General features: G+C 38.6%; 1 protein-coding gene across 1 annotated transcript; it reads left to right on the top strand.

Annotated features, from left to right (window-relative positions):
• The first annotated feature begins 2,038 nt into the window (after positions 1-2,038).
• Positions 2,039-6,695, top strand: LOC149067820 (THAP domain-containing protein 3-like). The gene is made up of 4 exons (XM_089252229.1): positions 2,039-2,237; positions 3,372-3,643; positions 3,865-4,106; positions 6,655-6,695. The coding sequence occupies exons 1-3, from the start codon at positions 2,167-2,169 to the stop codon at positions 4,104-4,106; spliced, it is 585 nt and encodes a 194-aa protein (XP_089108355.1). The 5' UTR covers positions 2,039-2,166; the 3' UTR covers positions 6,655-6,695.
• The last annotated feature ends 18,588 nt before the right edge of the window (positions 6,696-25,283 follow it).

The following is a 25,283-nucleotide window of genomic DNA, read 5'->3' on the forward strand; positions in this document are numbered from 1 at the left end:
GTGAAGAAAATGAAAGATTTTTGTTTAGTGTACAGCCCAGATACTTCACCTGGTTTACTGGTCTTAAAAACTGGTCACCAATTTGGATAAGTTGTCTGGGAAGTTTACGTCGTCGCGTAAACCACATGAATTTGCACTTGGCAGAATTCAATTTGATAGCAGATTTATCACACCAGTATTCGATGCGATCCAGAGTATCCTGTAAATTTTCCACAGCTTGTGATGCACATCTGCTGCTGCACAACACCGCACAGTCGTCCGCAAATAACGCTATTGTTCCATTCAGCGGAGCTGGTATATCATTGATGTATAAGAGGAACAATTGCGGGCCCAACACACTACCCTGTGGCACAGAGGCTCGGATGGTTTTAACAGCTGATAAAGAATCTTGTATCTTAACCTGGAAAGTCCTACCCAAAAGGTAATTATGAAAAAAGATTATAAAATATGGATAAAATATTCACCAACACAGTTTCAACTGCAATCGCAGCTTAAACGATCAGCGATCGACACGGATTGGTTAAAATCCTTAATTTAACCAATCCGTTTCGATCTTCAATCCTTTCACCTGTGATTGCAGTTGAAACTGTGTTGGTGAATACGGCGGTAAATACTAATTCAATTGGTTATGATTAGTGCCACAATAAATTTGGTTGGTACTTGCCAAATTATTTGAAATTTAATTTACTCTCGATGGCTCGACAGTCTACTTAAAGACCCTATTTTTAGGTGACCTCTTCACAGTCAACACTCTCAGGTTTTAATTATTGTATGTTATTCCGAAAGTATCCATCTACCTTAACCAGTCAGGGGGTTGCGACGCCCTGACGCGAGGGTGACCATACGTCCCGTATTTCCCGGGACAGTCCCGGTATTTTCTGTGTTTTTGGCCGTCCCGACTTTTTGGTAAAAGTGTTCCGGTTTTTCCCGTATTTTACACGAAGCCTACTTGAATTTTTATTCTTTATTGAAGTCAAAAAGTGGCATTATTCTTCAACTCATAAATTATTTTATGATAATTACAACTATATATATATGAGAATATTAATCTCCCACATTTGCCTCGGTGAACGTTTTTTCTCGTGGAATACATTTTAATCCACTGCAATTTGCAGCAATGCATCATTTCCCGCCATTGTGATTTTTCCGCAATTGCAACAATATTTGGCAACTTTATTTGGTTTTGGCGTCGTTTTTGGCGATAATTGGCAATGTCCCGTATTTAGAATCCTGATGTCCCGTATTTCTTTCGAATAAATATGGTCAGCTTACGTCGCACCAATATTTAATCGAATTATTTCAATTTTTGAAAATTAATTACTAATTATTAAAATTCTCATAATTTTTTGGTTGGTGATTTAAAAAAACGAGGAAGTCAGTTTAAATGTATTCATAAAAAATTTTAATCAGGAAAATTAATTTTATTAATTAATTAAATTTATTAATTTTATTACTTTTAATAAGGAGAAAAAGGAGAAATTATATAATTGATCACCTGACTGGTTAATTACCTCACCCTATCATAATTACATCCAAGTAAGCATGCATTGAAAGCATTTTTATAAATTGAAAGATTTACGTAATAAAATATTTTCATAGATTAGGCTCGTCGCAAAAATAATTATAAAGAAAACACCATGAGTTGTTTATATAAGAATCCAATAATGAATTATTAGGAATTATTACTAGTATCTTATCTGAAAGCATCTTTTATCACGGGAAATAAAAATTAATTTATATATTAAGTACTGGAGTAACTCCCGCTATAAGAAGTTTCAATATTTTTCTATCTTTGTTTCTGCTACTGATGAAGGAACTTCATATAGTTCCGAAACGCGTATAGCCGTGTTCGTTTTTGAATTTTGGGTACACGCAAACGTCGATTATTCAATCGTATTCAAACTTGACTACATATTTGAACCGATAGATGTCAGCACAATTTTAGGAATGTGTCGGGAAAAATTTAGTCAAAAGGGAAATTTTCGAGGGAAATTTCGCTTCACGAGGTTACCATCACTGGCACGCTGTTAAGATCTTTAATACAGCTTTGATCACTGGACTCAAGATTTCTAGAATATATACTAGACTGGACTGTCCAGAGCAAAGCTTTCAAGCGGCTTTGGTCCAGAGTGTCGTCTGCTCGCTATAGAGTTATTTTAGCTAATAATGGTGCTTAGTTGCTGTGCTTACGCTTGCAATGAAAAGAGTGTGAAAAGGGGACCAATAACGTTCCACAGGTATGTAAAATCGTTCTTTATTTTAATAATATTGATTATTAAAGTTTTAATGAACGCACCTTAGCATGACAAACTAGCGTTTTTTGGCTTAGTAAGGTGCACATTCTTGCTAATTTTTAGATAAATATTGATATTCAGTTCTACAACTGAATGGTTATAAATATTTCTTCACGTTTTGAATAAAAATTTAGTGAAATTTTGATCTATTTGTCACTGTTCCACAAGTATGCTGATGATGTTCTTGGCGACCAAATTTTTTGCCAACTACGATAGCTCTAGACGTGTTTTATCAACCCATTTTCGACAGAGCTTCCGAGTTTTAACCAATTTGCTCACAAATTACACAATATGATTACTGGTTATTTAACATACTGACTACATAACTGAGTAGTTTCAAAAAATTACGACACCTAAACTAAAGTGGCCAACTTAAAAAACCAATTAATTATTTTTCTTTTCAATTAACTTAATTTTTCGACTATTTAACTTTTTTAATTGATACAAGCTAATTTTATGGGCTTAAAAGAATTATTAACTAATTATGAGAAACCTCATATCATGTGATGAGAAATTAGATATTTTTATTTAAAAAAAATTTCCCACTTAGAAAAATTAGAATAAATTTTGATTTCTGAAAAATTAAAGTAAAATTTCTCTGTATGTATATATATATATATTTTTTTTTTTTTTTTTTTGAAATACTATCAGACCTCTATTTCCTAAATGTTGAGGGGGTGATTCTTCCCCCACGACTTTTACAAAAATTTAAAAAATACAATAGAAATGAACAAAGGGAAATATATAGGGCCTACATATATTGAGTATGTTCTTTGCCCTCCCCTTGGAAGAAGTTGAAATGATGGCCCAGACTTCTTGCAAAAATTTGTATGAAAATTACTTGAAAGAAATTTTAAACAGCTAAATCAGTCAAAAATGGGGGTATCTTGAAGTATAGATTCGGAGTCCCCAGCAAGGAATTTTCATAGTAGTAGCTGAAGGAAAAGAGAAAAATATAGGCCTACCGCTCGTAAAACATATTTTTAACGATTTAGTTTTTGAATTTTTATTTGAATAGTAAAAACTGCCTTTTTTTTTCACCTTGAACTGACGCAAGAATGTGTATTTTAATTTCAGTTTTCCTAAAGATCCTGAAAGAAGGCAACTTTGGGAAATCAATCTTCGGCAAAAAGGCTTTAAGGCCTCTGATTACACCAAAATTTGCTCCAAGCATTTTACAGAAGATAGTTTTGATAGGGAGAAGTTTGGAGGTACATGGCTAAAGAAAGATGCTATTCCAACTCTGTTTGATTTTCCCAGTCATTTGCAGAAAATAAAGCTTGTTACAAAGTCACCAAAGAAGCGGAAAACTGATGAAAAATTCAATGAGCCTAGTATGAGTAATGCAGGTAACAAAACAATAACATTATTTAATTTTCTATTGTAATCTAGCATAAACTATTTTTTCATAAACGAACTCGATTCCAGTCTATCATTAAAAAAAAATATCTCAAAATGCAGATGTGGGAACTCGTGGACATGTTTCTCTTAACACAAAACTTATGTATTAATGTTTCCAAGTTGATTGAAATGAAACTGATGTTTGTCGCTAACTTAATATATTTTACAGTTGCCAAAAAGAAAAGGAAGTACTTCCTTGGTGATTTTGATTCTGATGATATGAGGTCCCCCACCACAGCCACTGAAGCTTTGAAAGTAGCTAAAGAGCAAGCAAAATTTCATGTACGAAAAATCACAGAATTGGGCGGAAAAAATAAGAGACTCGAGATAAAAGTCAGTTCTCTTCAAGAAATTCTGGAAATCATGAAGAAAAAGTCTTTAATCTCTGATGCTGCTTGTAATATGTTATAGGTATGGTTGAATTTTTCATAAAGTTAATCTAGATAGACCTACAGTCAATTTGCAATTTATTGAACTCTGAGTCAAATATCTGCTTGACCAGACCAGAATCAGAGTTATTCCCCCATTCCCAGCTCCGTGAGGGCTGACTGTGGGACTACAGACGGGTCCAGATAGGCCTATGAAGAAGAGAATAAATGTTTGTGTTAATGTGAGTGTATGTATGTGTGAAAAAAAGAAAGAATTTGTCATATACGGGAGGAATAGTCCTGGTCGGTCATTGCTAAATTATTTTGAGTCCAGTTTCATTTGTAGAATAGAGAAATGCCGCCACAACACTTCTTCTTACAAGTTTTATTTTTTCTCTACTTGAAGGAGAAAACAGTTCAAAAGAATAGCATACAGTGGTTATGTACATGCACACGCTGATTCCAAAGCAAGCTCTGTTAGTATTTCAAAAAGATTTAACCTCAATTTTCAATTTCACAAAAATTTTATGTTTACTAAAAAACGTATTTCAATCAGTTTCACCATCACCAGTCTATATTACATGTAAATAGATTATATCAGCAAGACACTCAAAAATGGACCGTCAATCCAGCTCAGTTCGCCAGGGTGAAGTTTTTTTTTTCTTCCAATTTTTTAATATTTTGATATAAATGCGATTAAGTATGATTAAATAGGTGCCAAGGATAAATTTGAGTAATATATATCATAAGACAACAAGATAATACTAGGAGTATGATAGGTACCAAGATAGTATATTATAATAACAATATATGTATCAATAAAAAATCAAGCAAAAAGTATCAGTTGGGTAAATAGTTGCAATATCTGCTTGAGTTGAAGTTTTCTTCCTCTAAGCCGAAGTTTTGGGTTTGAGATGAATTAAATTTGTTCCATCAGTGAAGAATTTAGGTACACTGTACGTAATGCAAACACAAGGCCATAACAAGCGAAATGTCTAATGATGTGGCTGAGAAAAGATGCCCATAACAAATATAGATGTCATATATTTCTTAAACACAGCAACCCAATCAAAAATGCAATTATAAAAACTATATATGTATGGATAAAATATTATGTGATGCCCATAAAAATTTTTTATAGTTGTCTTATTCTAAGTATGGATAGCTTCTATTGATTTATCCCGCTATGTTTATCAAAATACTGAATTATAATATAATTTAAGAAATTTTTATTTCCCCTTTCCTTCCCAAGTTTTGTAAATAAACTAACCAATGACAATCATCTTGGTCAACAGTGCTTGCAACTCTCTTGTTGCGTGTATGGTTATGTCACTATAGTCTTTTAGATCAGTTATGAGTAATGCACAAATGGGGGGGGGGGTGTAGCTACATAGGTATGTAACTATATAGGTTTACGCACCTATGTAGCGAGAGCATTTAACATCTGTTCAGATCGGAACACATTAGACCATGAACTTGAAACCATCAGAGCAATTGTGATAGACAGGGGGTTCAACACCAAGATCATTGACGAATTAAGTAGAAAATTCTTGAAACTGGCACGAGGAACCACTCTAGAAAATATTACAGAAAGACCACTCAGAGAAAGTGTAGTCATATCCTACGATCCAATACTCTCACTGAAGATTAAACCAATTCTTAAAAAGTTTAATCTAACAACCATAGATGTTCCCACTAAAAACTTTGGTTTCATGCCCCCTAAAGATGCTATACTGCAGAATAAACAATGGGGCATTTATTACATTCTATGTGGTGATTGCTCTCTTGGTTATATTGGACAGACAAGGAGACCCATAAAAGCAAGATTAAATGAACACGCTCGCTGTGTTAAGAATCAGTAATGTGAAAAATCTACCATCGCCGTTCATTGTTGGCAAGAAGGCCATAAATTCAAATTTCAAGAAGCGAGAGTTTTTCACAAAGTCAAGTCCACAGTTGATCTAGATTTCTACGAAGGCACATATATTTGGGCCTTCAAAAATATACTAGTGAACGATAATAAATCTATACCCCCGATCGCAACACCATGGCTTAAATTCACTTCGAGCGGGAACTACAAGAAAATTTGAATGGACCAATCGGATAGCACCATTCCGCAAATGTCCAATCAGGACGCTGCATTAATATCTCACGCAGGCTCACGGCTTTATTCTGACCACAACGTTTGAAGTGAACAGACGTACTTCTTCCGCTGAGCAACCGAGCGTTAAGATTTGGTATTCAACCCAAGTGGGAAACTCGGTCGGCGAGACTAGTGGTTAAATTTTTCCTCTGAAAACGGCACCCAGTGGTGTTGAAATGCATTAGGACTTTTATTATTTTTTGTGTATTTGCCTTATTTGTTGATGTCCTCTCAATATCATCTATATCCTTATACACGTCAGTGTTAAATTTTTTCAATGTTCTCATTTGATAATTAGAATTTACCAACTGTACATAGTGTATACACATAGTTTAGTGCCACAAAAATTTTTAGAACCAATTTCTAAAATCTTGAAAACAAACATTTTTCCTTTATTAATTCATTAGATATTTGTTTTTTCTGATAGTCATTTTCACCTTTCTTGTAGCTTCCATTGCCTGGTCCAGCAGCAGAACTAGTGAAAAGGACTTGCAAAAGTTCAAAAATTGAAAAATATCCACAAGAGCTTAGAGCCTTTGCCTTAACTTTGCGGTTTTATTCAAGCAAGGCTTATAACTTTGTGAGGAAGACGTTCCAGACATGCTTGCCACACCCATCCATAATTCGTAAGTGGTATCAGTCCATAGATGGATCACCTGGCTTCACAAAAGAAGCTATAAATGCTTTAAGAATTAAAACTGAAGTGGCTCGGGCAGGTAAAAAAGTCATTTGTGGTCTGATAGCTGATGAAATGGCTATCCACAAGCAATTGGAATGGGATGGTGACAAATTCAGTGGCTACATTGACGTGGGAACTGGAATTGAAAATGACCAGTTTCCATATGCAAAAGAAGCCTATGTGTTTATGCTAAATTCCCTGAATAGCAATTGGAAGATTCCAATTGGTTATTTCCTCATTGATGAGTTATCGAGCATTGAGCGTGCTAACCTGATAAATGAATGTTTGCAATCTCTTCAAGAGACTGGTGTCGAAGTAGTCTCTTTGACTTTTGATGGCACCAGCTGTAATTTTGTAACAGTCAAAGTATTTGGAGCCGTAACAGAGGTATGGAACATGAAACCATATTTCAAGCATCCAGTTACAGGCAACAATATATTTTTGATTATTGATCCAAGTCACATAATCAAATTAGTGCGGAATACACTGGCAGCCAAAGGATTGATTTTCCACAAAGATGGTTTCATTTTGTGGAAATATAATAGTCATGCTTAAAAAGTTCCAATCTGAGCAAGGGTTATTTGCTACTAATAAATTGAGGTCACAGTACACTGAATGGTACCGTGAAAAAATGAAGGTAAAGTTAGCGGCTCTCAGATTTTGAGCAACAGTGTTGCAGATGCCTTGGAGTATCTTGAAAAAGATTTGAAAATCGATAAATTCTGTGGTTGTGGTGTTACAGTGTGCCACATTTCATACGCACCTTCAATAATTTGATATTTTAAACAGCAGAAACCTTAGTAAAGGTTTCAAGTCACCTTTCCAAGCCAACACTGAAACTCTTTTCACGGAGTATTTTGATGTAACTGAAACATACATACAGCAGTTATTAACTGCTCCACATGGCTCACCAATTCTAGAAAGCAACAGAAAAACTGTTTCTGGGCTTTCTGGTATCAATGAATAGCACAATTTCCTTGTATAGCAATTTGGTCAAATGTCCTTAACCTTGTATGAATTTTTTGATGACATACAAGTTGTCTCAGGACCATTTGGAGATTTTTTTTTAGTGCAGTGCACAGTAAAGGGGGCTACAACAATAATCCCACTGCTCGCGACAATACTACAGCTATCTTTTATATTGTTATTGAAACAAATATTACATTCAGGCAAAAAATTTGATCGTTCTTGGCATCACTTTATACACATTTGTTAGATGTTCTTTTTTGCATTGAAAGAGGAGAAAGTAATTTGGCATTTTAGAATGCATTTAACCCATTTATGCCAATTTTTTTGCCATTGGTATGCTGAAAAAAAGCCTCTTAGAATATGGAAATGCCAATTAAAGCCATGCTGTAAATTTGGGCTTTCTAACTTATGCTTTTCATGAAGTGCACTCATACATTTCTGGGACGTTCTAATTTTTTAAACACATGTCACAAAAAAAACGAATTCTTGGCATCAGGTTGTACATTATTCTTTGCATTTTGTATGTCGTGTTTATACATCATACTTATTCACATTGTGATTATACATCATATCTCATCTTCATCGTGTTTATACTTCAAATTTATTCACATTGTGATTATACATCATATCTCATCTTCATCGTGTTTATACTTCAAATTTATTCACATCCTGTTTATGATCATATAAACGAAATAAGAATAAACTTGATGCTGGGAATAAGTCATTTATTTTCAGCGTTTATACATTTTTATACATCGTGTTTATTCACATCTTATTTATTCCCATCATGTTTATACATTGTATTTATAGAAACTAAATAACAATATTAAATAAACAATTTAATATTTTTTTGACTCTTTGAAAATTCTTCTGAGTAGCATTTTAAACCAGGCATTCATGGGCGGAGATACTTGCCGTATACGCCGTCACCATTTGAACATAGCTCAAATATTGCACTGAAAGAGACTTTTTTTTTTTAAATTAAAATTTTTGAAGAAATACTTTTTCCTTGTCAGGAGTTGCATAGCTGTAGCTACTTTTGTTTGCTAGTCATTTCACGTCCAAGGGACTTTCCCCATACACCCTGTATATCCATTAAGCATGAAAATAAAATGAGCATCAGAATCTGAATACCACAACGGAAGTCACAGCAATAGACTTGAGACAGTAGGTTTAATCGCTGATTTCAGAAATCTAAACCCTTTGAGTGGCATTGACAAGATATCTCGCCTTCTTATTTTTTTATTTTTTTTTTTATTTGCAAAACAAACACAAAACAAAACATGAACACAATAAATAGTCATATTGGACCCCAAGGGACATAACGTCCTTTCAGGCAGCCCTATGGATTAAATTATTATATTTTGCCGCCATTTTTTCTAAGTACCGTACGTTATGTTAATAAATATTATGTAATAATATATGAATGCTTCAAAAATTTATGCACTTTAAAAATTGGAATTATGAGACCTGAAATTGTTGAATTACGATATTTCTTGTATAAATAATTAGTCTATGAAATGAATTTTCCTTTTCGTTTCACAATACCTTCATATATACACATACATACTCACATGCTCATAGAGATATACACACACATACATATACCCTTTTTTGTAATTTTTTTTTTTTTTTGTGCCATGACATCGTAAAAAATGTTTATTTCAGCTTTGATAAAATTATTCCAATATCTCCCATTGATGTCATTATTTATATTGTATTTTATGAAAACAATCTTAGGGGTGTAATGTGATAGGCCTCCTCGTGGTGCACCCTGGGTAACGCCAAATCTATCACACGTCATTGTCATCGCTTTTTGTGCTCATATCCTTCACTTTCAATAGCCAAGATTACATGTTTTTTCTACACATCTTACAGTACTTGTCTTGCGTCTTGTTTTGTCCTGTACATGTTTATGTCTTGTGTCCAACCCCTCATTGTGGACCCCGCTTAGGCGGGGAGGGGTCCTCCCAGACGGGGCGTTGCTTCTAGCGTATGCTCTGTCTGGGACGCTGTCTACCTGCGTGTTTGCCGTGCGTGGAGACCCGTAAGGCTGGAGATGGGGATCCTGGTTAGCCTGATGCGCTAGCTTTGGCCTCGGATTCAGCCGAAACGGGAGGCTTGGATTAGCCCCGTCCAGGTCAATCGGCTGTGGTCGCCTCGGTGGCTGAAGGGGTTACACTACTGGGCAGGTAGAGGGGCCGGGCCTGCCGGACGTCGTTGAGGTTTGTTGGTGCTGCTTCACGACGATCTTGGATCTTGAACGCGTCTGCTCGCCTGCTTTGGTGGTGTATAGCTCCCACCTAACCTGACGTTGCTACTAACCTTCACCGGTTACGTGTGCGCGTCCCCTTGTAGGGCTCCATGGTGGGCATGGTGGGTGGGAGTGGAACCATACCCATTCAAATATGGGAAAAAATCAAAATGCACCAAAACGTCAAAGAACTGCTTCAAACCAAACACATGTCAATGTAACTGCTTCAAATTCATCAACTGTCTCATTTTTCTTTCTGCACTCTTCAGATGCTGAAAAACCGCTGGCCAAAGTATCACCATTTGTAATAGATAAAGCTCTCTATGGCACAGTTGGTACCTTAAAATCGGTGAAGGCCCTTCGTTCAGGAGACCTTCTCATCGAGACTAACACATCCAAACAAGCCGAACTCATTCAAAAGCTCACATCTCTCGGAGACATTCCAATAACAGTCAAAATCCATCCCACGTTGAATTATTCACGTGGTGTCATTTCAGATACTAACTTAATTAACATGGATGAAGAAGAACTAACACAAGAGCTGGCGTCTCAAGGCGTAACATCTGCCAAACATATTATGAGCCGCAAAGATGGCAATCCAGCTCCCACACGAAACATAATTCTCACATTCTCATCACCAACATTGCCGAAAGATATCAAAATAGGTTATTATAACCTCAAAATCCGGCCATACATTCCTAACCCTGTTCGATGCTTTAACTGCCAAAAATACGGCCACTCACGAACGGCGTGCCGCAGTCAACCCACCTGCGCAAAATGCGGTGAGAAGGACCACATTTCGGACAACTGCACTAATTCACCATTCAAGTGCGTCAATTGCGGTGGCAACCACCCCGCATTTGACAGAAAGTGTCCGAAATGGAATGAAGAAAAAGAGATCCAGAAGATCAAGGTCCTCAATAACATCTCATATATCGAAGCACGCCGTCGTATAACCTCTAACCAAACTCCAATAGGTACTAGATCATACTCTAATATGCTAACAAATCCATCATCAGCTAATATGACTAACAATGTCACCAAAGCATCCGTAACAACTCAGACTGAACCAATAGCTGATACATCAACTCAAACATCATCATCTAACCAACCGTGTAATAGTTGTGGCTGCTGTTGCTCTGCTGGATTACGGAGGGAGTCCACTACCTCCGAAGAAGAGGCAGGAAAAGCAACAGTGCACACATTCAAAAAACCTACTGTTACTAAACCCAAGATTAATTCTGGAAATAAATCCAAAAAGACCGGATATTCAAGAAAAGCGATACAGAGAGCAATAAAATGTCCCACCCTCAAGAATGTGTCACTAATTGATGACAAGTCAATTGGTGACATGGACCTTGACAATAGATCAGATTCCGGTACTACTCGCCGGAAACTAGACCGGAATAAATTTAAAGACCTCGAACCGTCTACTTCTACCTAATTTATGGCCAACATAATCCAATGGAACATTCGTGGTCTTAGATCCAACTATGAAGATCTCAAGGATTTGATCAATCACTATCATCCTGTTTGCGTGGCCCTCCAGGAAACTTTTACGAAGCCCTCGGAGACATGGAACATCAGGCGACATTCCCTGTTCCGTATTGATTACGATGACGGGAGTAGAGCCTGCCGCGGTGTTGCTTTGCTGGTTCCACATTACGTGTCGTCGCGCGTTCTAACGCTGCGCACGAACCTGCAAGCCATCGCGGTGGAAATCTCTACAGGCCTAAGAATTACCATCTGTTCCATTTATTTGCCACCAAATGACACCATCTTACAGAGAGATCTAGAAGATCTGATTGATCAATTACCTCCACCATTTTTTCTTCTTGGAGACTTCAATGCACATAACATGATATGGGGTTCTAACAGCAACACCCCACGTGGCGAGATGGTTGAACGGCTGTTAGAAGACATGGACCTCGCCATCATGAATGATGGCAGTTTCACTCATTTTCATGCCCCAAACAATAGTTTCACTGCAATAGATTTATCGTTATGCTCACCTTCACTCTTGCCCAACTGGTCCTGGTCGGTTGATCCGGACCTCCACGGGAGCAATCATTTTCCTCTAGTGGTTAAGTGCCTTGATCGAAGCCATAGCATACCTGAGGGTCCTCCTCGGTGGAAGCTTGTGGCCGCCCGATGGGCAGACTTCACGGTCAAGGCAGAAATCACGGAGGATATGGTTTCGCAACCCGACGTCGACCACTGTGTCGACCTTGTGACCAGTTGTATCATCTCTGCAGCAAATGAAACAATACCTAAAGTCTCCTCGAAACTTCCTAAATTTCCTAAACCTTGGTGGAACCACGAATGTAATCTCACGATTAAATCACAAAAGAAAGCATGGAGTAGGTTCCGGCGGTATCCTACCCATGACAACAAGTTGGCATTTTTAAAAGCAAAGGCGATAGCGAGAAGAACCAGGCGCCAGGCTCAACGCGAGTCTTGGCAAACGTTTACCACGGGAATCAATTCATCTACTTCATCCAAAATCATTTGGGACCGGATCCGAAAAATCAATGGTCATTATCAGTCTCATCCCATCAATATTTTAGACACCAATGGCACTATCATCAGCGATGTGAGGGGTATTGCGGATACCATCGCCGCCCATTTCGCCGCTGTTTCCAGCGATGCGAACTATCCCCCATCGTTTCATCCCATTAAATCATCGGCCGAACGTACATCGTACACCTTCCGGCCTTTTACACCGGAGGGATACAACTCATTGTTCACCCTTCATGAACTGACGACGGCCTTGCAGCGAAGTCCTGACTCAGCTGTAGGGCCCGATGCTATTCATTATTCCATGATTCGGCATCTCTCACCAGAATCACTGTCACATTTACTCATTTTATTTAATCGGATCTGGCTCAGTCATTCATTTCCTGACACCTGGCGAGCAGCCATAGTTCTTGCATTCCCGAAGCCTGGCAAAAATCCTCAACAACCGAACAGTTACAGACCTATTGCTTTGACCAGTTGTTTATGTAAGCTCATGGAACGCATGGTCAACTATCGCCTTATGCACTACCTTGAGGTTAACAATATTTTATCTAAACATCAAAGCGGCTTTAGACGGTTCAGGTCCACAACATGCAATCTATTACGCCTTGAGACATCAATAAGACAAGCATTCGTAAAGAGGGTGCATATGCTAGCCATATTTTTCGATATAGAAAAGGCCTACGATCGTACTTGGAGGCACGGAATTCTTTCCGACCTCTATAATTGCGGCTTGCGGGGCAACTTGCCTATTTTCATTAAGAACTTTCTCGCTCGACGCATCTTCCAGGTACGGATCGGAAGTACATTATCAGCTCCCCAAATCCAAGAACAAGGTGTACCTCAAGGTAGCATTTTAAGTGTAACACTTTTTATTTTAAGACTCAACGGGGTGTTGAACCAACTCCCGTTGTCAGTCACTGGCGCACTATACGTGGATGATCTGTTGATATCATATCAATCAGTGAATATGAGGTCAGCCGAGAGACAATTACAAACCGCACTCAACAAGATCAGCAAGTGGGCTCATAATAACGGCTTCTCTTTCTCCGCAGACAAAACCGTCGCTGTGCATTTTTGCCGGCGTCGTGAGCTTCATGATGACCCACAATTATTTTTAAATAATAGTCAAATACCTATTGTAGAGAATACAAAATTCCTCGGAATTACATTTGACAAGAAACTTACATTTAAACCTCATATTTCACAGTTGAGAGCTCGTTGCATGAAGACGATGAACCTCTTGAAGGTCATCTCTTCTACATCATGGGGAGCAGACCGTAAGTCGCTCCTCCACTTATATAAAGCTCTAATAAGATCAAAGCTCGACTACGGTTCCATTGTATACGGGTCAGCACCTCGGAGTTATCTGAGTGTGCTCGACCCAATTCATCATCTCGCTCTCCGCATTTCCTCTGGAGCTTTCCGAACTTCTCCCATGGAAAGCCTCTATGTCGAATGCAACGAGCCATCACTGACATCAAGACGCCAACAACTTTCTTTGAAATATCATATCAAAATGAAGTCTTTACCAGGTCATCCACTTCATCGTGTCATTTTCAATCCGTCATTTCATAGACTTTTTGCTGCTCGACCTTCATGTGTTCCATCGTACGGTCTTCGTATGAGGGCACTTGTGGAAGAACTAGAATTAGACATCAGTCGTGTGGCCCCAGTTGCTTGGCAACTGGCACCATGGGAGCAGTCTCTGCCAGATGTCTCTCTTTCATTATCATTATACCCTAGAGCCACCACAGCAGATGTTATATATCGACAGATATTCTTTAGGCACAGGGGTAGGTACAACAGGTACTTTCCCATATATACCGACGGCTCTAAGAGCCCTGGGCATGTCGGTTGTGCCTACATCTGCTGTGAGGAGACATCTTTCAAACTTCCCGACATATTTTCTATTTACTCGGCAGAGCTGTACGCAATCCTTCAGGCTCTACGTCATATACGACGCAAACGCCACCGACGATGCATCATTTATAGTGACTCTCTCAGCGCGTTACAAGCACTGTGTTCCTGTACGTTTCACACTCATCCATTCATTCATGCCATTTTTCATGAACTGCATTACCTCATTCATCATGGTACCACAGTAAAATTATACTGGGTACCAGGTCATGTAGGAATACCGGGCAACGAAAAAGCAGACACCGCAGCTCGAACAACAACTAACATTGACAATAACCTTTTGGTACCTGCCAGTGACCACTTCTCAATCCTCCGGGAAGTGATGCATCACCGCTGGCAGGATCATTGGAACCATCAGATAAATAATAAACTTCATGCCATCAAGCCCACACTTGGCCTTTGGCGTTCGAGCTGCAGAACTAACAGAAAGGAGGAAGTTCTGCTTGCCCGGTTGCGCATAGGACACAGTCGCCTAACACAATCATATTTGTTATTACGAGAGAGTCAACCAGAGTGCCCTCATTGTCAAAGTCCATTGACCATTGCTCATGCTTTTACTTGTTCACATCATCGTCATCATTTTACGACCACTTTTGGTCATAGTCATCTTTCACTTCATGATATTTTAAATGACAATAACGATGCATCTCGCATTTTTAAATTCATCAAAGCCATTGGTTTTTATGACAAATTATAGTTTTTAAAATTTATGTCATTGTTTTACGTTTCATGTTCCGTTTTATATGTTTTAGTTTTTTGACATGACAGAAGGACATTTTTCTCATTTTTATGTCTTGCTTTGGCGCAGTTTGACCAAATTGGTCCTTGCGCCAAAAAATTCAAAATCCAATCCAATCCGAAAACAATCTTAAAATATAGTTTTGTAATTTTGTTCGCTTTTTGCGTACATGAAAGCATCATATTTATTGTTATGATTATGAGCTGTCGACTGAAATGAATTCATTATTTTTGGAGCAGTAAACGAGAAACATTTTTGAAAAAGGTGTTTATTTGTTTTTGGGACTTCAAATTCATGTTTGTTTCTTGCCGAAGTTCTGTTTGTTTTCCGCTTTAACCAGTTATTGTTTTTGAACACAAAATTTATAAGTCTGTAAATGTATAGCTGTCTAATGTGCAATGTATGGCAATTGATATTGTTATCGTATGTGTTACATGTTTGTATTACTAGTGTTCTTGATTTGTAAGTGTTATTTAATTTCCTAATATTGGTTAGGTAAGCCCCACCCTAGGCACATAATCCATAGGTGCCTGGGGTGGTTTTAGCATTGGCAAGCCTAAATATTTTGTAAAGTTAATCCCTGTCTCAGTGGAACACTTTTTCCTATACCGATGGTTCGCAAACTTTTGTCGACCACTGCTCCCTTGCCTAATTCATGATTCCTCAACCGTAACTTGTTCAAAGCATAAATAGGTGCACAAATCAATATCTCAAGCTCGCTGTGACAGCTCACATAAAGGTTGGCGATGCCCCTAGAAACAGCGACGCACACTTTGAAAAATCTGCTCTATACCATAGGCGGAGATAGACTAGGAAGTCTGTGGGGGGGGGGGATAGTAATGATGCCAATTCCTATATAAATATATACATTAGATTAGTCGACTCCACCTTTAACGCTGGGGGAAGGGCAATGCCACCCATATCTCCGCCCATGCTCTATACCCATTACTTTTTCATTAATTTACACTCATTTACTGCTAAAAATCATAAGGAAGCTTATTGCTATTATGCTGTGTAAAGGGATAAAAACATCAATCAATAGTCTCATCGATGTAGTTAAAAAGTACAATAAAAAGTCGCTGAGAAAATAAAACTAGTAAAATAAAATAATAAATGCAATAATGACATGGCTTTGTTACCTGAAGTTTATACTGCAAAAAAAGAAAACTACAGAATCGTTTATTCCAGCGCTATTACCAAAATTAAAATTCAAAGCTCAACATAAGTATAAATAAACAAATACATCACAGACATAGAACCATGTATTTAAAAAAAACATCGTAGTAAAATGAGATATTGAGATTCAGAGACGAAGGAGAAATGGTATGACGTTTGCTTTTCTATTTTTCATGACTTCACAAATTCTCCCTCACACTGTCAGAAGAAAAAAAAATGCATATTTGACTGCCAATAAACAGAAAAGATACACAACGTTTTAATTATCCCTATGAACATAGGCGTACGCAAAATTTTCTCGGGGAGGGGGGTGTTCAGTTTTTTTCCCCTTCTAAGAGGGGTTTACGTTTTTTCCTGCAAAATAACACTACAATTTTGGCTCAAGTGGGGATTAGAACCCCCCTCCAACCCTTGCGTACGCCAATGACTATGTCGAAAACACCAGGAAACCCCATACTACTTTCGAAACGCATGTGAATAATCATTTCAGCATTCTATATTTTCAGAAGACAAATCTCAACGATGATTCTTGTTCAAGGAAGATAAGACGATTCGATAAACGAGATCAAACACTGATTGCATGCACCATGAAAATTGAGAAAAAAATGTCTCGCGCATCTCTTTTCTGGACATATCCAAATTATACATCATGTTGTACAATGGAAAAGTGAAGGAAATTTTTTTAAATTAATTTTAAATAAGTATTTTAATTAAATCACTATATTTAATTTTAATTTGCGTGTTTTTTTCCCATTAATTTTCCGCACTGCCAACGGTAAAGGCCACCATTCCCCCTCTTCCCCACCCACGGAGAACCTATGAATTCATAGAACCAGAACCTCGTTGCATGAAGACGATGTACGTCTTGAAGGTCATCTCTTCTACATCGTGGGGAGCTGACCGTAAATCGCTCCTTCACTTATATAAAGCTCTAATAAGATCGGAGCTCGCTCGACTATAGCTCTATTGTATACGGGTCGGCACCTCGGAGCTATCTGAGTGTGCTCGACCCAGTCCACCATCTCGCCCTGCGGATTTGTTCTGGAGCTTTCCGGACGTCTCCAATGGAGAGCCTGTATGTCGAATGCAACGAGCCATCACTGACATCAAGACGCCAGCAACTTTCCTTGAAATATTACATCAAAATGAAGTCTTTGCCCGGTCATCCACTTCATCGTGTCATTTTTAATTCATTTCATAGACTTTTTGCTGCTCGCCCTTCATGTGTTCCGTCTTCGTATGAAGGCACTTGTGGAACACGGGGCTTGAGTTATGCAAACATGGCCCCCGCTCTGTCCCTTGTAGGATATAAGCAGGCTACCTTGCGGCTGGGCCATGCTAGAAAAATGAAAAAGCCCCGCTAGTCACCAAGGATCGACCTCCGACCCACGCAAAGAACTACAAACACTAAACATGGCCCAGCTCTGAAGCAGATTACGTAGCGGCTGGGCCATGCTAGAAAAACTCATGATGTCCGGGACTGGCAGGCATCCCCGTCCCGTAAGCCACAGGACCCAACCCCTCCGACTCGCGGCAATCACATCCTCGAAGTCCCCGGAAACTTCAGCCGGCCTCCAAGGAGCCCGGGCGGATCGCCCGCAAGAGACCATAACACCAAACATAGACCCCGCTCTGTCCCTTGCGGGATATAAGCAGTTCACCTTGCGGCTGGGCCATGCTGGAAAAACTCTTCGAGTATCCTGGCTCAGCGGGTATCCCCGACTCAAGCCGCCGAATTCACCCCCACCGGGGATCCACTCCACTGCTGTCTCTTCTGGTTGGAAGTCCGATAGCTGAAACGAGAGCACAAAAAGCATTCATACATACAAAAATCTGGGATATTATAAACAGACTTAGTGAAGGATTAAGCGAATATATATACACTCATTGCCATAAAAATTTGCTCACCAAGAAATAATTGTGGGATCGAAATGAAAGTTGGCCTGAAGGTACATGTCGGGCAGATATGCAAATGATTAGAAATGCAGCGTGATTGCGCAATGCCACTAGAGGGCGTTGAACTTCGTTCTCCTTGGAGTATAAAACAGATAAGCAGAGCTTGCTGGAGTGTATTTAATCGTTTGCAAAGGAAATGCTGAGGTAGACATGCCGTTACGCCGCCGTCGAAGACCATATGAGCAGTTGCAGAGTTCGATAGGGGAAGAAACATCGGGATGATGGAAGCTAGGTGGTGAGCTCGGCGAGTAGCTCGTCAACTAGGCCGTTCTGATTTTACTGTGAGGAGATGTCATTTACACGGCGACCAGGTTCAGGACGCCCTCGACAGACCAGTCGTCGAGAAGACCGTCACATCATCCGAAATGCACGCGTAGAGCCAACTGCCTCATTGGCCGCTATCCAGACACAGGCAGCAGCTTCACGCCCCTGTGTCTTCCCGAACCATCGCAAGGCGGCTGGCTGAAGGACATCTGGTATCGCGGCGCCCATTACGTGTGCTGCCAATGACACCCACCCACCAACGCCTCCGTATGAAGTGGTGTCGAGCACGACGGGATTGGACTGCAACGGAATGGAACCAGGTCGTCTTCAGCGACGAATCGAGATTCAACTTGAGCAGCTTCACTCGCTTCAGCTCCTTTGCCACCTGAAAGAAAACATACATACATGGCACCAGCGCAAGTGCTTAACATCAAGTGGAAATTGTCAGGAAAAAACATGACAAAAATCGCAGTTCTGTTAAATGAGCGGGACAGAAGCAAAAAAAAAAAAAAAAAAATTACAGTGATATGGTGAAAAATATTCCCATGAAACATCACATTCCATCCGATGAATATCCAGGATTACAAAGCAGTGGGAATTCGAGAGACTAGTCTCACAAAACATCACAGTCCAAAATGCATTCCAGAACAAAACCAGCGTTGTGGTAATTCATGGTTCACCACAGTAGATCGTAGAACTTAAATATATATATTAATACATGTGAGTAAATGCAAATACATAGAAAAGATTACAAAGATACATGAATATGTGAAAAAATATAAAAAAGGCAACGGAAATCCGAAGAACATCATTGTCCTAATTTCACTAAGAGTTGACGATGGGAATTCATGTGGAACCTCGTTGTTCGATGAAAGAATGAAAAGTTTATGGTTCGTAATCGGAGTCTGAGCAAGAATCACTTACACCATGACCCTCTACAATAGCAGTCACTGGTCTAGGATGGATGAAAGAGTCTTGAGTATTTTAATTTGATCGTTGAGACCAGAGGTACTGAGCACTGAAGGCATCCACGATTGAATATAATTTGCTTGGACCCGGATGTGTAGATTCGTGGTCAAAGGGAGATATGATCGAAGTGTTCAAAACTTTCAACGGGATGGATAGCCATGAGTTATTAGTACACCGTCAATCGACTGCTTTTACAAGGGGACAATGCGAGCTTATGATGTCGCAGGGAATTTTTCTCTAATGGGGTTGTTAATAAATGGAATAGCTTACCCCCGGAGGTAGTAAATTGTAACACAATCGACACGTTTTAAAAAAATACGATAAACATGTTTGGGTAAATCGAGAAGCTATCCATATTTAGAATAAGACAACCATAAGCATTCTTTATGGGCATTGTATAGTATTTTAGCATGTGTATATGTTACGGTAAAAGCTGACATTTAGTAAAAATACGAATTTTCTAATTGTCATTTATCAATCAACGATTCTGATGCTAATTAAGATCATAATTAAATAATTAGTCATTCAAATTCGTAAAAATTACTAAAAATGCGAATTTTCATAAATTTTAAAGCTTGTCATTTATCAATCACATTGATCCTGATGTTAATTAACTAATTAGTCATTCAAAATAGTGAAATTGCGAATTTTCCAATTTTAATATACTTAAAAACTTGTGATTCATTAATAACAATGATCCGGATGATAGTAAATAACTAGTCACTCAATTAATAATGATTTTTAAGGACCATGAAATTATTGAAAAACATCATCGAGCGCACTTATGAAAAATTTGGTAAAGCATTCGGACTCGGCAACTAAAGAAAGTTTTTTCACTACTTCACACACACACTCTCTCATCTCCAACTTCTTGAATGCCTAGAAAATTTTCTCGACATAATGTAAATTGATTCCTGGTATATAACGCTTTTAGCTTCCCCTTCTTGGTACCAAGCTGATAAAATTCTCCATCTATAACGACTGTAATTACAGCTATTATAGATTTCGGATCCATCTTCGCTCTATCAATGTCTGTCACATTTTGTCCGAGTGTTAGTTTTTGGAGCATTTTGGAGGACGTTTCTTTCATTTTATTCGCTTGTTTCGCAAACCCGTCTCTTGCGATCTCCCGGAACCTTTTTACTTTTTCAGCTCGGTCAACAGCTAGAATTGCTGTATTAGGAGTTTCTTCTTTTTCAGTTTTGTCACTCGGGGATGCGCTCACTTCCGTGGTTACGGCGTTTTCTGTTTCATTACACGCTGGTTCATTTCCGTCTTCAACATTTTTTACGTCACTCTTTTGTTCACAATCTACAATGATTTTTTCTAAATCTTCTTCGGTTGTCATATTGCTTGTGAACTTTTGTGGGATAGCGCAGCTTGCGATTCCCAGTTTCATAGAAACTCCAAACATAGCTTCATAAGGAGAACATTTGATGCCGTCGTGATAGGCTCAATTTTTCATCGCTTGAATGAATCTCAAACCGTCCGACCACTTTGTTGAGTCGTTCCTCTCCATCCATGTAGCCAACATGTTCTCAACATCTTGGTTGGCACGCTCAACAGAACCTTGTGACTCAGAGTGCACGGACGGTAAACCACGACACAGTATTTTCAGATCCTTCCACATTGCACACAAACTATTTCTTCCCTCCGACAACAGAAGAGAATTTTGTAACCAGGTAATAATGTTCGGTGTACCAAAAGTTGTGAAAATATCCAACACATGATGAGCAACTTCCTCTGCTTTTTTGTTTTTTAAGGGTCGGAGAAGAACGAACTTCGGTGGTCTTGATAAACAAAAATGAATTTCATTTCACCGTCTGGGTTCGACTGCAGGTCAATCAAATCAATTTGGCATCTTGAGTTAATCTCATCATGTAGAATGGGCTTAACAACAAGACCTTTTTCTCAAACTTTGTTTTTTTTTTTGACATGGTTCACAAATTCGTAAATACGTTACAATTGACTCTAGAGTCACGTTCTTGTACTTACGGTTCAGTTCTATGATCATTCGGATTCTGTCGCCGTAGCCAACTGCGATATGAGCTTCATCGAAAGTCACGTATTATAGGATTTCTTTATTTTCTGCGGACAGAGGCACTATAAGCTTATCTTCTCCTCCTATGCTAAGAACATCATAACATTTCAAACGTCTCTAGTAGACAGTTTGTTTAACTTTTGCTCTTTTAGCTTCTTGCACTTCATGCAACACTGAATTATATTCCTCATTCGTCAAATAAAAGTTGTAACATCCTTATTTTCAACTGACTGATTCAAAAGATCGTAAAACTGTTTTTGCATAGTACTCAAAGAAATGAAGACGGCCGGACGCACTGATCAGTGGTTCCCACCGGTAGGCGCTGAGAAGTCTGTGGGGGGGGGGGGGGGCCATGTTATGTTCAAGTCATATTAGCCCGGTTTACATGTGCAATATTGCGATAGCATTAGCAGTTCTGGCGTCGAATTGACTTTTTTCCACTCGTAGGGAGAAGAGTAAAGAAAAGAGGAAGAAATACTATATTTGCATCAACACTTTCTATAGCATACATCCTCTTGGGGAGTTTCGCTGCGCATACCCCTTTCCCATAATCCTTTGCGATTTTTCGCAAACAGAGTTGCCAGTTTTCCCGCCAAATTAGGTTTGTTTGGAAAAGGATTGGCGAAAAATTTGGCTTTGGTGGGTGGAGGTTTTCTCTCTTATTTTTTCATTTCCCATGCAAACGATGTTATTGAGTTGGCGTTGAGGACAAGGTGCTGCCCTTCTTAGCACTGCAGAAAATTCAAGGCCATATAGATCCACGCGCATTTCCTGGGCCGCGTGCAACAGTGAAGTGGACCAAGTGTATCTATGCATGTTGTATCAGAGGTTGGTATTATAAATATCAATGAAATCAATAAATTAATTTAAAAAGTTGTCCTTGTTTTCAATATATTATGTACAATATTGTTTACTGGAGGGGGCACGCCCAGAGCTGTTGTGCAAGACAATTTCCTCTCTTCACCTCCTGGGAGGCTGGGTCGTGTCGGAGAGCATCCTCTATTTATTCAACAAATGAAAAGTTATATTATGCATTCTATGGAAACAATCCATCAGAAGACATTGAGAATACATACAATCAAGATTAACTAAGAGAGAAATGAAATACAAAAACCAGCGAAAACATTAAATACACGCTAATTTGCACTAATTAGCTATGCACTGTTATAAACAATCCATTAGAAAACATTGATCGCAATACAATCAAAATAAACATGAAAAAATACTGAAAAATATATATACACCAATTTACACTGGACGTCTGAATTCTGTTTTGCATGTTTCACAATTTTTATTATGCGATTTGCATTCATCGGACTTCTGATGATGCGTCGTTTCTAGAGTGTCAGTTTGTCCCGGTCTGGTAATTTAAAATGGAACTCTTGGGGCACTCTGAGATGAAATGAAAATTGTTTCCATCTTTTTCGCAGAGGCAGAGGCTACTATTTTGAAACTTGCCAGATAGGCCGGGAATGGCCCGTGTTCGGTGAAATAGGTAGTAATGTTTCTGGGCCATGGCAAGTAGTGTATACTGACTTTGGGTAGAATTTCGTGGATCTTACGCCCTGTACTTTCAGTGTCCCATCTTTCTTGGCAGTGACGTAATGATTCTTGCATCCACTTTCTTTTGTATGCTGATCTAGGGGTCGGTATGGTACAAGGGGTTCCTTTCTTGGTGGCCAGCTTTGCAGGAAAGTCAGCTCGCTCATTTCCTTCATCTTTGCTATGAGCTTTGATCCAGCACAAATGTATTTTGCTGTTTTGAATAAGTAGCTTACGAACTTCCCGGGCCATTGGATTTGTTGTGAGTGGATCTTTAAGAGCTTTCAAAGAGGACAGGCTGTCTTTTTTTATTAAGATATTATCTGGAAATGTTGCCACTTCTACAGCATTTCAGCTTGAAATACTGTATTCCGATCGTGTAGTTTGGAGATCCAGTAATCTCTTTCTTCGTTGTCGCTGAATATGCTGTAAGCTGCTCCCACTCCCTCCGTTGTTTTGGGTCCATCCGTGTATATTATTCTTCCATTTGTTTCCGGAATATTCTGGAGAAGTATTTGTACAAGTGCAATATCGTCTGCCGGGTGATCTGTCCATCCCGTGATTTTCTTTTCTATGATATCCATTTGCGAGAATTTATCTTCTGGTTTGATATCTTCGTCAAGTCGTAAATTAACGGTTTTAACCTCGTAAGTAAGCTGAAGATCTACTGGAATCTGTCCGCATATAACTTGAAGAGCGTTATTTGGGGTATACAAAGTGACGGAGAAACAGAAGAAGACGACTAAAAAACTTTCTTGCTACGAAAGTAATATCCAGACTTCGAAGAGAAATTCTGAGATGAAGACTCATCATCCAAGTATAATTTCAAATCAGACCAACTTAGATTGCTGGTAAACATCGGGTACTTGTCCCCTTATATGGCAGTTTAATTCTTCACATCATAAATGAAAATAAAATATTTATGAGTCTGAAAAATGTGGAATTGTTAGTTTAAGCAATCCTTTTCTCCAAAGAAGAAATTGGAAGCCAATTGTGCCTTTGTTCGATACAAATTTTCTTTATAGGTTGATTTTCTGTATTCTTCCACTACTACTCTTTATCCTTAAAGGTGAGAACGAACTTTTTTTTTAAATTTGGAGAGCATTTTGGCAGTAGTGTGAACACAGATGTTCAGCTATATTAGTCACCTAGCTAAGATTTGTTCCCCATTGAGAACATCAGTTTTATATTGATTAAAAAAAATATTTTTCTTACATGAAAGCGTGCGCGCACTTTTTCTCCCTGAATGTGTGAGATTCTAAACTTAATTTGAAAAACAAAAAATTCATTTCAGCACTTATGCTACCATAAATTTAATTTTTTTTAATAGCTTATTTTCAAGGAAGAATATATTGTTTCTATGGACATGGAAAGCCCGGGAAACATACACGAAAAATTGTTTCATGAATTTTATGGTCGATATTTGTGAACTTATGGATTGGAGAGGAAAATAATAATTTGGCCAGTAGAAGATGTGAAAAAGCCGATACAAATATATATTGAGGGGCTTAACATTTTTTTTCTCTCTAAAAAAAGGAAAAAAAAACTGAATTTCAGCCATGGACACTTTTGCAGCTAAAAGTGACCAACAACTGCAACTTGTTAAGAAAAAAAGTTCAGCTGAACCATTACCAAATAAGAAATAGCCCAATGTGTGTTGAAAGAATCTATCAACAAGCCTGCGGAGACGGTATGGAAGCTTTGGTGGCTTCTGCTTGAAATGCTAGATAGATCTTTCTGACGCGATAAGACTGAACAATGTTAAACTCCTGGTGTATATTGTACAAAGTGTTTCAGAGTTGAATGGAAATTTTCGAAAGAGTGCTTCCACAAAAAGTTACTTCTTAAGCGGAGGGGCATGATCAGGAGTTTACTAACATTAGAACCCCATACAGCAGTAGTTCTCAATCTTTGGAGAAGCCAGTGACCCCTAGTAGTTTTTTTTTTGTTGTTTGGGTGGAAGGCCTGATCATAAACATGAGTAATGGGGAAAAATAAAATAATCATTCACAGTTTGATTTGACTGATGCCATAAAGGATAATTGAGATAC

The sequence above is a fragment of the Pholcus phalangioides genome, unplaced genomic scaffold (assembly GCF_987345545.1).
Source record: "Pholcus phalangioides strain wild (caught in Gottingen) unplaced genomic scaffold, Ppha-v1.0 ptg000028l_1, whole genome shotgun sequence".
NCBI classification, from domain to species: domain Eukaryota; kingdom Metazoa; phylum Arthropoda; class Arachnida; order Araneae; family Pholcidae; genus Pholcus; species Pholcus phalangioides.

Bases quoted from the DNA above. Each gene is read 5' to 3' on its own strand.
- LOC149067820 (XM_089252229.1), top strand. From the start codon at position 2,167: ATGGTGCTTAGTTGCTGTGCTTACGCTTGCAATGAAAAGAGTGTGAAA. The intron at 2,238-3,371 runs GTATGTAAAATC...TTTTAATTTCAG, and splicing joins GGACCAATAACGTTCCACAG to TTTTCCTAAAGATCCTGAAA. The intron at 3,644-3,864 runs GTAACAAAACAA...TATATTTTACAG, and splicing joins GCCTAGTATGAGTAATGCAG to TTGCCAAAAAGAAAAGGAAG.